Source organism: Equus caballus, chromosome 15 (genome assembly GCF_041296265.1).
Source record: "Equus caballus isolate H_3958 breed thoroughbred chromosome 15, TB-T2T, whole genome shotgun sequence".
Classification (NCBI taxonomy): Eukaryota; Metazoa; Chordata; class Mammalia; order Perissodactyla; family Equidae; genus Equus; species Equus caballus.
In genome coordinates, this window is record NC_091698.1 from 43231264 (window position 1) to 43246305 (window position 15042).

A 15042-nucleotide genomic window follows, 5' to 3' on the forward strand; every position below is an offset into this window, starting at 1 on the left:
CAGATTTACAGGCAGTTGTGAGAAGTAATTCAGGGATCCTATGTTCCATTTAACCAGTTTCCACAATGATAACATCTTGCAAAACTATAGTACAATATCACAACCAGGATATTGACATTGATACCATCAAGATACAGAACATTTCCATCACCACAAGAATCTCTCTATTGCCCTTTTATAGCTACAACCACTTCCCTTCTGACCCCACCCCCTCCTTAACTCCTTAAACCACTAATTTGTTCTCCATTTCTATAATTTTGACGTTTCAAGACTATTATATAAATTAAAACATGCAATATGCAACCTTTCGGGATTGAGTTTTTTCACTCAGCATAATTTTCTGGAGATTTATCCAAATTGTCATATGTATTAAGTTTTGTTCCTTTTTTCTTGCTAAACAGTATTCCATGGCATGGATATACCACAGTTTGTTTAAACATTGACCCATTGAAGGAAATTTGGGTTATTTCCAGTTTTTGGCTATTACAAATGAAGCTGCTATAAATATCAGTGTGGATTTTTGTGTGAACATAAGTCTTCAGTTCTCTGGGATAGATGCCCAGAAGAAGTGCAGTTGCTGAGTTATATGACAGTTACATGTCTAGTTTTTTGAGAAACTGCCAAAGTGTTTTCCAAAATGGCTGTTTCTTTTCACATTCCTAGCAGCAACGTATGAATAGTTCAGTTTCTCCACATCTTTGTCAGTATTTGGTATTGTCCCTCTTTTTTAGTTTAGTTCTTCCGATAGATGTGTAGTGGTATCTTATTGTGGTTTTAATTTGCATTTCTCTAGCGACTAATGATATTGAATATCTTTTCTTTTGCTCATTTGCTATCTATGTCATTTCTTTGATGCAATGTCTTTTCATGACTTTGTCCCTATTTTAAAGGGATTGTTTGCTTTTTTTACTGTCGCGTTTTGAAGTTTCTTTATGTATTCTAGATACTAGTTGCTTTAACAGATATATGATTTGCAAATATTTTTTTCTACTCTATAGCTTGTCTTTTCATTCTCTTAACATAGGGGAAATGTTTTTAATTTTGGTGGAGTCCAAATTATTAATTTTCCCTGTTTTGGATTGTGATTTTGGTGTCACGTCTAAGAATTCTTTGCCTAGCCCTAGGTCCCAAAGACTGTCTCCTATTTTTTCCCAGAAGTTTCATAGTTTTACATTTTGGTCTGTGATCCATTCTGAGTTAATTTTTATATAAGGTGTGAGGTTTCCTTCAAAGCTCACTGTTTTGCCTATGGATGTCCAGTTGCTCCAGCGCCATTTGTTGAAAAGGCTGCCTTTCCTTCATTGAATTGCTTTTGCGTCTTTGTCAAAAATCAGTTGAGGGGGGACTGGCCCCGTGGCCGAGTGGTTAAGTTCGCGCGCTCTGCTGCAGGCGGCCCAGTGTTTCGTTGGTTCAAATCCTGGGCGCGGACATGGCACTCCTCATCAAACCACGCTGAGGTGGCATCCCACATTCCACAACTAGAAGAACCCACTATTGAGAATATACAACTATGTACCGGGGGGCTTTGGGGAGAAAAAGGAAAAAATAAAATCTTTAAAAAAAATCAGTTGGGCATATTGGTGTGGGTCTATTTCTGGATTCTCTATTTTATTCCATTGATCTGTGTGTCCATCCCTCTGCTATAATACACAGTCTTGATTAATGTAGCTATACAGTAAGCCTTGAAATTAAGTAGACTAATTCCTTCCACTTTATTCTTTTTCAAACTTGTTTTAACCATCCTAGTTCCTTTGCACTTTTATATAAATTTTAGCATAATCTTATTTATATCTACAGAAAATCTTACCGGGGAGTTTTAATAGGAATTGTGTTATACCTGTATATCAATAAGGAGAATTAGCATCTTACTATGTTGAGTCTTTCTATCTGTGGCCATGATATGTCCCTTCATTTATTTAGATCTCTGATTTCTCTCCACAACATTGTGCAGTTTTCAACAGTCTAGTTTTGTGCATGTTTTGTTAGATTTATGTCTAAGTATTCCATTTTATTTTTTTTTACCTTTTTTTTTTTTTTTTTAAGATTTTATTTTTTCCTTTTTCTCCCCAAAGCCCCCCGGTACATAGTTGCATATTCTTCGTTATGGGTCCTTCTAGTTGTGGCATGTGGGACGCCGCCTCAGCGTGGTCTGATGAGCAGTGCCATGTCCGCGCCCAGGACTTGAACCAACGAAACACTGGGCCGCCTGCAGCGGAGCGCGTGAACTTAACCACTCGGCCACGGGGCCAGCCCCATAAGTATTCCATTTTTTGAGCTATTGTAAATGGTATTGTATTTTTAATTTCAGTAATTTAAGTTCACGTGTTCATTTTGATCTAGTATGTAGAAATAAACTTGATCTTCATATGTTTTGTATGTTTATCTTGCTTTTGACTTTGCTTAATTCACTTACTGTAGGATTTTTTGTTCTTGCTGTCTGTAGATTCCTTGGGATGTTCTCTGTAGACCATCATGTCATCTGCTAACAGGGACAGTTTTATTTCTTCTTTCTGATCTGTATCTGATCTACAGTTAAGACATCATTTTTCTCAGGCTGCTTTCAAGATTTTTTCTTTGTTTTTAATTTTCAGAAGTTTAATTATGATGTGTGTTGGCATGGATTTCTTTGAGTTTATCCTGTTTGGGGTTTGCTCATCTTCTTGAATTTGCAGGCTTATGTCTCTTGCCAAATTTGGGGATTTTACAGCTATTATTTCTTCAATTACTTTTTCAGTTCTGCCTGTTTTCTCTCCTTCTGGGGCTCTGACGCCATGAATGTAAGATCTTTTTGTTATAGTCTCATGGGTCCCTTAGGCTCTGTTCAATTTTTTTTTTTTTTAATCTATTTTCTCCCCATTGCCCAACTAAGTTCATTGTTTTATCTTCCAGCTCATGATTCTTTCCTTTGTCCCTTCTACTCTACTGTTGAACCCATTTACTGAGTTTGTTATTTTGGTTATTGTTTTTTTTTTATCCTAAAATGTTCATTTTTTTCTTTGTATCTATTTCTTTGCTGAGGCTTTCATTTTTTTTCATTTGTTTCAAGCATGTTCATAATTACTTGTTGAAATATTTTTACCATGGCTGCTTTAAAGTCTTTGTCAGATAATTCTAACATCTCTGTCATCTTGGTATTGGCATCTCTTGATTGACTTTTCATTACTGCTGGGTGAGAATGGGAGTTCTGATCCCACGTGGTCTCCACTGATACCATGTTGGTTATGGTGGGGCTTATAACCACTGTGGGTAATGAAAGTCCTGACTCTCCCCTAGGCCTCCTCTGACACTCCCAGTGGGGCGGGAGAGGGGCACCTAGTTACTGCTGGATCTCCTGTGGTCCCCACTGATACTGCCAGGAAGGGTGGCTCGTTACCAGCTATTCTCCCTATCTAGGCTTTGTTGACAGCACCCCTGTAGGGATGTTGGGATGTCTTGTTATAGTCTCTTGAGGGTAGTAGCCTAAGCTCCATACTCAGCATTTTCTGGTGTGGGCTTAGGTGGGGCCACAGTTTTTTCTATGGAGTTTGGCTAAAGTAGAGTGGTTATCATCAGAGTTTTCTGTCTTACTAAGCTGTCCCTTTCCTGGTCCTTTGGCTAGAGAGGAGGCATTTGTTGGTTGTTTTTTTTTTTTTAGTCTGCCCTTGTTGGGTTGTGTTTCTGGGTTGCCAGCTTCTTCATCAACTTTATCCCTGTTTTATTCTGACCATCTTTATTTTGAGTACTTATCCTTTACCTGGACTATTGAGTTGGCCACGTAGTGAGTCTTTCACACCATAATCTCTGGCTTCTGCTACATATTCTCCACACTCTGCCAATGTTTTCACCCTAGGAGGCAGAACTGACCGTGTCATTCTCCTGTTTGTATTATTGTCCATAAAATGAAGTTCAACCTCCTTTGGAAGGCACTGCAGATCCTCGAAGATCCACTTCCAGCTTTGCCTTTCCAGCGTCAATTTCTACTAAGTCCTTCTGCCTACCCCTTTGCTCTAGCTGTGCCATATACTTCAGCTCTTCTTCTTCCTTCTGTCTCCACTGCCTTTCTTTACTCTGGGGAACCATAGTTTCGAAGTTAAGAGCAGTAGAATTGGGCTGCCTAAATTTAAACTCTCTGACATTTTCTACCTGGATGATCTTGGGCAACTATACCTCTTTGTGCCTCAGTTTTCCCATATGAAAAATGAGGATAATATTAGCACAGAGTTGTTATGAGGCTTAAATTAAATACTCTACATAAAGCTTTTAGCAAATTGCCTGATTGCAGAGGAAGACCTCGATAAATGTGAGTTGTTAGTATAATTAGTTATTAAATTAATACTTGTTGGTTCAAAGTTCAGTTTAAATCTTACCTCTCTCTGAAGTCTTTATGGGTCCTCCCCACTGCTCTTACATTATTGGACTTTACTACTCTTTCCCATCTGCACCCACACCACTTAACTTACATTGCTTTTGTCCTTCATTCTGTTTGCCTTGGAGGTAGCTAGGTTGCAAATCTCTCTCACTGACCACATTTGTTCATTTCTGGATTCACTCAAACGAAGGAAGGATTTACTATGAGTCGTGCACTGGGCCACGGAGGTGACTAAGACATGGACCTGCCTTCAGGCAGTTCTCAGTCCTTGGTAGCAGCAGAGTACTTTGCTAAATAAATGGTTCCAGTGGGGCTTAACAAATATTTCTTGGCTTAAGACAAGCAGCTGTACCTTAGGATAGTAAGATAGGCTGATCCAGCCTAAAAGGCATTGCAGTGTGTTAAAATTAGAAACTTTTGTGAGCCATCCATAGCACTGAGCTCTGCCTAGCCCCAAGGGAAGGCCCCAGACTTTGTGTTAGAGCTCTGCTGTAACAGCACCTTCATCTGTGGCCACTCTGTGAGTCCTGTCTGGACCACACTAGGTCCAAGACCTGATCTGTAACTCACCTCTCATTTGCAATTCAAGACAAAGCTCCTTGTCTGGGTCTCAGGAATTATATAGCTGTCATTTATGGTTCAGAAACTGTTCATTCTGTTTTATTTTTTAAAATAATTTTAATGGATTTTATTTATTTTTTTTTAAGATTGGCATCTGAGCTAACAACTCTTGCCAATCGTTTTTTTTTTTTTTTTCCTGCTTTATCTTCCCAAATCCCCCCAGTACATAGTTGTATATCTTAGTTGCAGGTCCTTCTAGTTGTGGCATGTGGGATGCCGTCTCAACGTGGCCTGACGAGCGGTGCCATGTCCACGCCCGGGATGCCAACAGGCGAAACCTTGGGCCGCCGCAGCGGAGCACGCAAACGTAACCACTCGGCCACAGGGCCAGCCCCGAATTTTATTGTTTAGAGCGGTTTTGGGTTCACGGCAAAATTGAGTGGAAAGTATAGTGAGTTCCCATGTATCCCCTGCCCCCAAACATGCACAGCCTCTTCCGGTGTTACGGGCTGCAGTGTCCTCCCAAATTCATATATTGAAGTCCCAACTCCTAGTATCTCAGAATGTGATCATATTTAGAAATAAGCCCTTTAGGGCCGGCCCCATGATCAAGCAGTTGTGTTCCTGCACTCTGCTTCGGTGGCCTAGGGTTTTGCTGGTTCGGATCTTGGGTGCTGACATGGCACCGCTCATCAGGCCATGCTGAGGTGGCATCCCACATAGCACAACCAGAAGGACCTACAACTAAAATATACAAGTATGTACTGGGGGGCTTTGGGGAGAAGGAGAAGAAGAAAAAAGAAGAAGACTGGCAACAGGTGTTAGCTCAGGTGCCAATCTTTAAAAAAAAAAAAAGAAAAGAAGATCTTTAAAGGGATGATTAAGTTGAAATGAGGCTTTTAGGGTAGAAGCCTAATCTTATATGATTGGTGTCCTTATAAGAAGAGGGAAAGACACCAGGGCTGCGTGTGAACAGAGGGACGACTGTGTGAAGAGGCAGCAAAAGGGTGGCCATCTGCAAACCCAGGAGAGAGACCTCAACGGAAACCAGCCCTGCCAGCACCTTGACTATAAGTTTTTAACTCATTTGAGTAAATACCAAGGAGCACAATTGCTCTAGCATACAGTGAGAGTATGTTTAGTTTTGTAAGAAATTGCCAAATTGTCTTCCAAAGTGGTTGTGCCATTTTGCATTCCCACCAACAATGAAAGAGTTCCTGTTGCTTTACTTCCTCACCAGCATTTGGTGTTGTCAGTGTTCTGGATTTTGGCCATTCTAATAGGTGTGTAGTGGTACCTCATTATTGTTTTAATTTGCAGTTCCCTAATGTTGATTGATTTGAGCATCTTTCATATGCTTATTTGCATCCATATATCTTCTTTGGTGAGGTATCTGTTCAGATATTTTGCCTGTTTTTTAATCAGGTTTTTTGTTTTCCTATTGTTGAGTTTTAAGAGTTCTTTGTATACTTTGTATAGTTGTCCCTTATTAGATATGTCTTTTGCAAATATTTTCTCCCATTCTGTGGCTTGTCTTCTCATTTTCTTGACAATATCTTTCATGGAGAAAAGCTTTCCACTTTATTGACGTCCATCTTATCAATTATTTCTTTCATGGATTATACCTGTGGTGTTGTATCTGAAAAGTCATTGCCAAAACCAAGGTCATCTAGGTTTTATCCTATGTTATCTTCTAGGAGTTTTACTGTTTTATGTTTTACATTTAGGCCTAGGATCCATTTTGAGTTCTTTTTTTTGTAAAAGATGTAAGTTTTGTGTCTAGCTAGATTCTTTTTTTTTTTTTTTTTTTTTGCATGTGGATATCCAGTTGTTCCAGCATCATTGGTTGAAAAGACTATCTTTTCTCCAGTATATTGCCATATTCATTCTATTTTAAAGCCTGTATCTGGCCACCTCAGCCCACTCACTTAAGTCCTTGACTCCCACCTCCATGACAGAATTCATTTTAAGAACTTGTGTTCCAGGTGCTGTGCTGGGCAGCACAGATGCAGAAGGATGGGACATGAGATCCCCAACAGCCAAGAGCTTGTAGTCTCCACTCTGGAGCTGTTACAAGTGCAGATCTGGTGGTTTCATCCTGCCGCCTTACCAACAGATACTTTGGTAGATGGGCTGGATGTGAAGCCAAATATTTGTGGGCTGAGGATTGAATGATGGTAAAGAAATGGAGAGAGGAAGTGTAGGTTTCCTCAAAGGTGTTTGGCTGTGAAGGAAGGAGATTGAGTGACAAGGACCCAGAGGGGAGCCTGAGCAAAGGGAAGATCATTAAAGGGTGGGGGCAATTAAGCCAGTTTATTGTAGATAAGGAGTAGATAAGATCAGGAGTTTGAAAGAAAGAGATTACGTGAGTGATTGGGAAAGAATGAGAAAATGTTTGAGAGAGAAAGGTATACATACACATATGTATATATACACACATACATATACACATGTGTGCACATATACATGCATATGTTTATGTGTATACACACCTCTGTATATATATATGTATATGCATGATATATATACACATATTATATATATATTTATATCAGACTCACACAGAGAGAGAGAAGAGAGAAGGGGAGGAAAAAGAGAGATAGAAAGTATGAGAGAAAGAATTATACATATAAATAATCTGTCTCTCTTTCCTTCTCTGTGTGTGTATAGTCTATCTATCTATTTATCCATCCATCCATCCTTTCATCTATCTTTCTATCTGCCTACCTCTCTAGAGAGAGAGCTTGAGATCAGTCAAAAAAGAGAAGATGAAAGAAGGATGAATCATTGATGGGATGAAGTCTTATAGGAAGAAGGAGGAAATGATTTGATCAAAAGCACAGGTAAAAACTCCCTTAGAGACAGGAGGGAGGAAGGTCAGAATCAGATGCAAGAGAGTGAAGTAACCATTCATATAGGTTGGCCTCTATTTTCTCTGGGAAGATGGGAGGCATGAGAGGGATGAGGATGGAGAAGGGAGCTGGAAGAAAGAGGTAGAGGTTTGATGTATTTTCTCTTGGAAATGAGAAAGTGCGATGCCAAGGATGTGTAGGGTCTCCTAGCAACATAAGGGCCTCACTGAGGATGTAAATCAAACATTTATAATGATGCTCATATGAATGATTCTTTTTTGTTGTTGTTTTCAGAAGCACTCAGCCTGTGGGCAGGAAAGCAGGTGGGTAAGGGTCAAGTGGTCTTGGGGTTAGGCCCGGGGTTGGTGGGAGGGCAGCAGAAAGGTCCTGGTAAGAGCTGAGTGTAATGTAGTTATAGTTGCCAGGCTGTGGAGAGAAAAGTGAGTGTAAGACGAGACTGATAAATGCGGGGAGCTGAAGAGTACAAGAAGCCAGAGGTCTCAAAGAGGTTGAGGAGCACATTTACTTTGATTCCAGGAGTGAGAGAAGTAGAAGGATAGAAGGTTCTGGTTGGAGAGTGGGATGTCCGAGTGTGAGTCATTCATCCAGCTGTCACTCAACATCAGTATCGGCTCTGTGCACTTACTGTAGGAAGCTCTGGGAACAAATCAAAGAATGAAGATGTGGTCCCTGTCCTTAAGGAGTTCACAGCCCAGATTTCAGAGGTGGTGCCTTTCCAGGTGACGACAAGTTCCAGGATATGTCCTTGGAAATGGTGTGCTGCAAGGGTTTGGAGGGGAAGGTTGGTGGAGCAAAGGAAGCAAAGTGGCTGGCAGGCCAGCATGTTGGATGTGTCATGCACAGGTGTTTATCAGTCCTGCAGAGAAAATTGGAGTGTCTCTCTGCTCAGTCATTTCTCCAGGGCCATGTGTATCCTCTTTCCATCCTGTGATGTGGGAGCTATTTTTCCATTCAAGCCTTTGCATCTCAGACTCTGTGTGACCTCGCTGAGGTCAGTCTGTTGTGGTTTTCGTTAGTGAAGAGTGGAGGGCAAGTGGGTCTCAAAAACCTGCTTCCACACTTTGGTGCAAGAGTCTCTAAAGAACTACCCGTCTTGTGCTTCAAGTTTCCTTTTCTTTCTTGCCCTTAATTTCTTCACCAATAAAATGGAGATAGGAAGGTGCTATAAATCTTTTGTGAGGCAGACACAGCTAGGATAAGTATCTATAAAGACGTAGATAAACAAGCAGAAGTCGATGCTGCAGGAGTCGACAGGAAGCAGTGATGACAAATGAATGAGTGTGTGCATGTGGAGCAGGGGATGCTCGGTTCTCTGGGAGCTCCGGGACTGATTTCATTCTTTCTATGACTTCTAAATGAAGCTCACAAGGAGCCCACTGGCTCTCCTAGCTGAGTTGACCAGAGGTCTTGAGACTTCTGGATGGAAGGCATGGGCTGTGGGAATCCACATATCAGCATTCCAGGTTTTCCATGCCCACACAGAGCTTTGTGAGACCTCATTTCATGGCCCATCTGGGCATTGCTATCTGGCAACCGAATTCCCTTCCTTCCTGTTCCAGAGAGGCTGGCCTGCAAAATTCCCTGACGAGGGGCCACGCAACACATCCCACTAGCTGTTTTGTGAGTTTTGGCTGACAGGAGGGAAGAGGAAGCATGCGTCTTTGATCTTTTACCCCTTGCTTCCCTTTCTGCTCTGACCTTGGGAGGTTGGTTTCTGGCTGTCTGTCAAATTCCAGATTAAACTCAGGCAGTGGGCTTCATCCTCTCAGGGGATGCAATTCCATCTCTTCAGGGGTCCAGACAAATACCACCCAGGTTCATGTTCGTGCTAAGCAGTTCATGACGACACCAGGTCTAATGCGTGATATGATCTCCTGGGCACATGATGGCTCTTTGATATTTTCTGTGCCATTTCTCTCTTTGTAGAGCCTGAGAAGCCAACTGGGGCCAACCAAGATTCAGAACCTCTACTGCCTGATACCAACATCATCAGGGATGAACTTTTCTTACCAGATACTTCTCTGCTCCTGACACACATCTCCCCAGGTAGCTAAGGGGATAATGAGATTTTTTACACCCTCTGCACACTGTGTAATGAGATAGTCCCCTGCATGGGGGCTCACATGCCAAGGATACTCACCGCTGTTACTGAGATGTAAGATGAAATGTACCATCACCAGGCGCGTTTCATTTTGCATATTCAATGATTACACTCAGTATAAATGGGTGGACTCTTAAGGTTCCAGGGAATATGAATTTGTAGCACTGGGAAGGAGGTTACCTCTAAAATGGAAGCCATGAAAATCGTGTACAATGCATGCAATTAGCTGTCCAGTCTAAGAGAGGGCGCCCATAAGACAGGTTGTCATCCCCATCAGGTTACGAACGTGTGTTCAGGAAGTGAACTGGGGTGTAAGTGATGGAAAGAAGCTGTCTCTTTTCAATTGTGCTGCAGTTTGTCAGTAATTAGATGAAGGAGCTTTGGGTGTAGGATGAAAGACAGTTGTTGGAGACTGAGGATTATGAGAATTGGTAGGTGCTGTCCAACGAGACTGTGTTTTGATGCTGGCTGACTGGCCCTAGAGTGTTCTGTAGACATGGTTTTTCTCTAGAATGGTATAGGGTTAATCCAATGGGTTATCGCTGGCTGAAGCCCTGGCTTTGAAAATATACAGCTCCTTAGTCATAATTTGTCCTTGCCAAGATAATCCCCAGGGTTGACTTGTCTGGAAGAGGACCTCATCTAGATCTTGTGCCAAGTGGCTCTCCAGTTAGAATTAATAAACTGGTGTTGGTGGATGGTGTGTTCTCTTGTGGGCTAGGTAAATGTGAGTTGTTCTCCCAGAGCCCATTCCTTTCTAGTCACTGGGAACATTGAGTTGCTGGCCCAGGGCTTGGACCTGTCGCACCCTGATCAAGGCTGCTGGAAGCTGCCAAGTGCCCCTCTCTCTGACACCTTTCTAACTATATTGGTGATGCGCATGAGGGTCACAAACACTGAGAATCGCTGAGGCTGGTCAATGAAATAATGATGTTTGTTCTAGAACAGGGTTTCTCAACCTCGATCCATTAACATTTGGGGCCAGATAGTTCTTTGTTGTGGGGGGGCCTATCCTGTGCATTATAGGATTTAAGCAGTATCCTTGTCCTCTACCCCCACTGCAGTTGTGACAACCAAAAATGTCTCTAGACATTGCCAAATGTCCCCTGGGGGCAAACTGCCCAAGGTTGAGATTCAGTTTTAGGAGCTAGCCAGTGATAAGGACTTCCTTGAGGAACAGAGCACAAATTTGCACTTGGGGGTGGAGGAGTGCTTCATGCCCCTTATCTTTATACTGGTAGGTGTATTAGTCAGGGTCTTCCAGAGAAACAGAACCAGTAGGAGACATATCTATATATATCTTTATATAGAAGTAGATGTATTTTAAGGAATTGGCTTACGCAATTATGGAGGCTGAGAAGTCCCATGATCTGCCTTCGCAAGCTGGAGACCCAGCAAAGCCAGTGGTGTATTCGATCCAAGTCTGAGGGCCTGAGGACCAGGGGAGCCAATGGTGTAAAGCCCAATCTGAGGGCCAGAAAAGATGAGCTGAGCTGAGATGTCCCAGCTCAAACAGTGAAGCAGGAACAAAGGGGCCAATTCTTCAGTCTGCCTTCCTCCACCTTTTCTTCTGTTCAGGCCCTCAGTGGATTGGATGATGCCCACTCCTGTTGGGGAGGGCTATCTCCTTTAGTAAGTTCACCGATTCAAATGCTAATGTCATCAGGAAACACCCTCACAGACACACCCAGAAATAATGTGTAATTTGGGCACCTTGTGGCCAGTCAAATTGACACGCAAAATTAACCATCACAGTAGGAGAGGCAGAAATGTTTTAATTACAGGGCAAACCGCCAGTGGAAAGTGTCCAGAGCTACCTGGAGCTGGTCCATCCCTATTAAGGGAGGGCTCAGGGAGAAGGGTTGGGAGTAGCTTTTGGCACTGGGGATCATCCTTTCTCTAATTTCTGCAGACCTTGTCTCAGTGGCAGCTGCCCTGGAAGAATCCCTGCCGAGTCCTGCCCTCTGTCTCGGTGTCCTCACTAAGGTCCTCTGCAACCACTTGAAGAGCTGGCTGTGGGGCAGGGCCAGTGAGGACTCACTCTCCTACCCTGGATCAGATTTATAAAGGAGTCACTAAGTGAAACTCCTCCTGGGCCTGTGCCGTTGTAGTTCCTGAGTGCTCAGGCCGAAGGGGATCTCAGAGGTCAGGTAGAGCACTTTGCAGACTTTACTGGGCATCTTGTGAAATGAGACTTCGATTCAGAAGGTCTGGGGTGGTGCCCAAGATTATGTGGATCTCACAGCTCCCGAGTGATGTTGATGCTGCTGGTCCTTGAACCATACTTTGAATAGTAAGAATCCAGGCCAGAGGTCTGCAAACTATGGCCTGTGGGTCAAATTGGGTCTGCCACCTGTTTTTGAAAATAAGTTTTATTGGAGCACACATTCAGTTGAGTAGTTGAGATAGAAACTACATGACCCTCAGAACCTGAAATATTTACTCTCTGGCCCTTTACAGTAAGGGTGTACTGACCCCTTCTCTGGGCTGACTTGTGCCGCATGGACCATGGAGGGTCTTCCTGATTGCTCTTTAGGATGGGCCATGCAGAGGTTGTCTTTCTTCACCCTTGACCCGCCTTCCTTGTCCCTCTTCCTCTTGCCTCTGGCTCCTGCAACCCTCTCCATTAGCGCCTGTGGGATAAGGAGACTTGCGGGAAGAATTTCTGTGCCACAGTGAGGCTCCCATCTTGCGTGTGGTCCTCTCGTAGTCCTGAGGAAGTGCTCTGCTGGGCGTCCCACTCAGAGCCAGTCAGCCCTGGTATCCTTTTAATCCTCAGAGTGTCTCACCCTCAGAAAGACCCTCAGAGACTAATGCTTACAAAGCTCACACCTAATTGCTCTTTTGGTTTTTCAGCCAGCCAGCCGACATTTACTGAGAGCCACCTTTCATCAGGCACCGTGCTAGATGCGTGGGTAACACAGTTTATAAGATGCCTCTTCAGTCTAGGAGACAGACGTGTAAACTGATAATTCCAATTACAGTATCATAGCTGCAATATTAGAAGAATATTTGGATACTTTGATAGCCAAAGAATGGGGTCTGGAGGATCTGGAGCATCAAGGCAGTAGAATTTTTTTTTTTTTAAATCATGAATTTTTAGTAAATTTTACACAAACATTTTTTTCATCTATTGACATGATATGTTTCCCCTGATAGTCTATAAATGTGACAGATTACAATTATTTACTTGCAATATTTTTTATAAGTGAGATACCATCTTTTACTTAAAATTAAGCCTTATTCATAGTGTGATATAAATTAGAATTTTGTGGACATCAATTTTAATATTACTGTAAGATAATTCTGCTACCATTCCTGTTAAAACAAAAGTTTGAATACAGGATCCTCTGACTGAAGTAACCTTCAAAATTCACTGTTGTCCCTCATCAATACCTTATTTTTATTATTATTAGTTTTTAAAACTGTGCTGGAATACATATAACATAAAATTTGCCATCTTGACCAATTTAAGCATACAGGTCAGTGGCATTAAGTATATTTACATTCTTGTGCAACCATCACCATCATCCATCTCCAGAACACTTTTCATCTTGCAAAACTGAGACTTTGTACCCAGTACCCATTAAACAATAACTCCCCACCCCCCCGCCCCCAGCCCCTGACAACCACCGTTCTACTTTCCGTCTCTGTGACTCTGACTACTCAGGGTACTTAATATAAGCGGTATCAAACAGTATTTGATCTTTTGTGACTAGCTCATTTCACTTAGCATGATGTCCTCAAGATTCATCCATGTTGTAACATGTGTCAGAATCTTACTCCTTTCTAAGTCTGTGAGTAATATTCTATTGTATGTATATACCACATTTTATTTATCCATTCTTCTGTGGATGGAATACTTTTAATTAATTCTACCTTTAGGCTACTGGAATAATGCTGCATAATAATTGGTGTACAAATATCTGTTCAAATCCCTGCTTTCAATTCTTTTGGGTGTATCCCCAGAAGTGGAATTGCTGGATTATTTGGTAATTCTATTTTTAATTTTTTGAGGAGCTGCCGTACGGTTTTCTGTAGTGCCGCCACAATTTTACCTTCCCACCAACAGTACAAGGGTTCCAATTTCTCCACATCCTCTCCAACGGTTGTTATTTTCTGGTTTTTTTGATAGTAGGCATCCTCATGGGCGTGTGGTGGTATCTCATTGTGTTTTTGATTGACATTTTCCTAATGATTAGTGACGTTGAGCATCTTTTCATGTGCTTAGTGACCACTTGTGTATCTTCTTGGGAGAAATGCCCTTTCAAATCCTTTGCCCATTTTTTACTCAGTTTGCTTGTTTTCTGTTGTTCTTGAGTTGTAGGAGCTCTCTATATAATCTGGATATTAACCCCTTATCAGATATATGATTTACAAATATTTTCTCCAATTCCGTGGGTTGCCTTTTCACTCTGTTGTTTGTGTCCTTTGATGCACAGAAGTTTTAAGTCCTGATATAGTCCAATTTTTCTATTTTTACTTTTGTTGCCTATGCTTTTGATGTCATATCCAAGAAATCCTTGCCAAATCCAATGTCATGAAGCTTTTCAATTATGCTTTCTCCTAAGAGTTTTATAGTTTTAGCTCTTATGTTTAGGTCTTTGATCTATTTTTGGTTAATTTTTTCATATGGTGTCAGGCAAGTTCAACTTCATTCTTTTGCATGTGGACGTTCAGTTTTCTCAACACCATTTGCTGAGATTGTCCTTTCCGCATTGAACGGTCTTGCCACCCTTTATGAAAATCATTTGACCACATATATGAGAAAGTATTTCTGGGCTCTCTGTTCTATTCCATTGGTCCGTATGTCTGTCTTTATGCCAGTACCACACTGTTTTGATGACTGTAGCTTCGTAATAAGTTTTGAAGTCAGGAAGTGTGTGACTTTCAACTTGGTTCTTTTTCAAGGTTGTTTTTGCTATTTGGGATTGCTTGGAATTCCATATGAATTTTTGTATGGATTTTTCTGTTTCTGAAAAAAAAGCAGTAGGATTTTGAGACTGCCATAGAACTTTTTTTTTAATGAAGTGTTACTTTGTTATCATTCTTATTTTGTTCTTCTACTCCCCAAAGCCCCGCAATACATAGTTGTATATTCTGGTTGTAGGTCCTTCTAGTTCTGGTATGTGGGATGCCACCTCAGCATGGCTTGATGA

General features: G+C 41.8%; 1 protein-coding gene across 19 annotated transcripts in view; it reads left to right on the forward strand.

The window, feature by feature from the left end:
- EVA1A (eva-1 homolog A, regulator of programmed cell death) overlaps positions 1 to 15042 on the forward strand; it is an 89880-nt gene that overhangs the window by 55371 nt on the left and 19467 nt on the right. For 9 of the 19 annotated variants that reach the window (XM_070234782.1, XM_070234792.1, XM_070234791.1 and 6 more), the window contains 1 exon segment: positions 9709 to 9828. The exons of 5 other annotated variants lie outside the window; for them this stretch is intronic. In XM_070234782.1, coding sequence (XP_070090883.1) covers positions 9709 to 9828 — 120 coding nt within the window. 19 annotated transcript variants of the gene reach the window in all.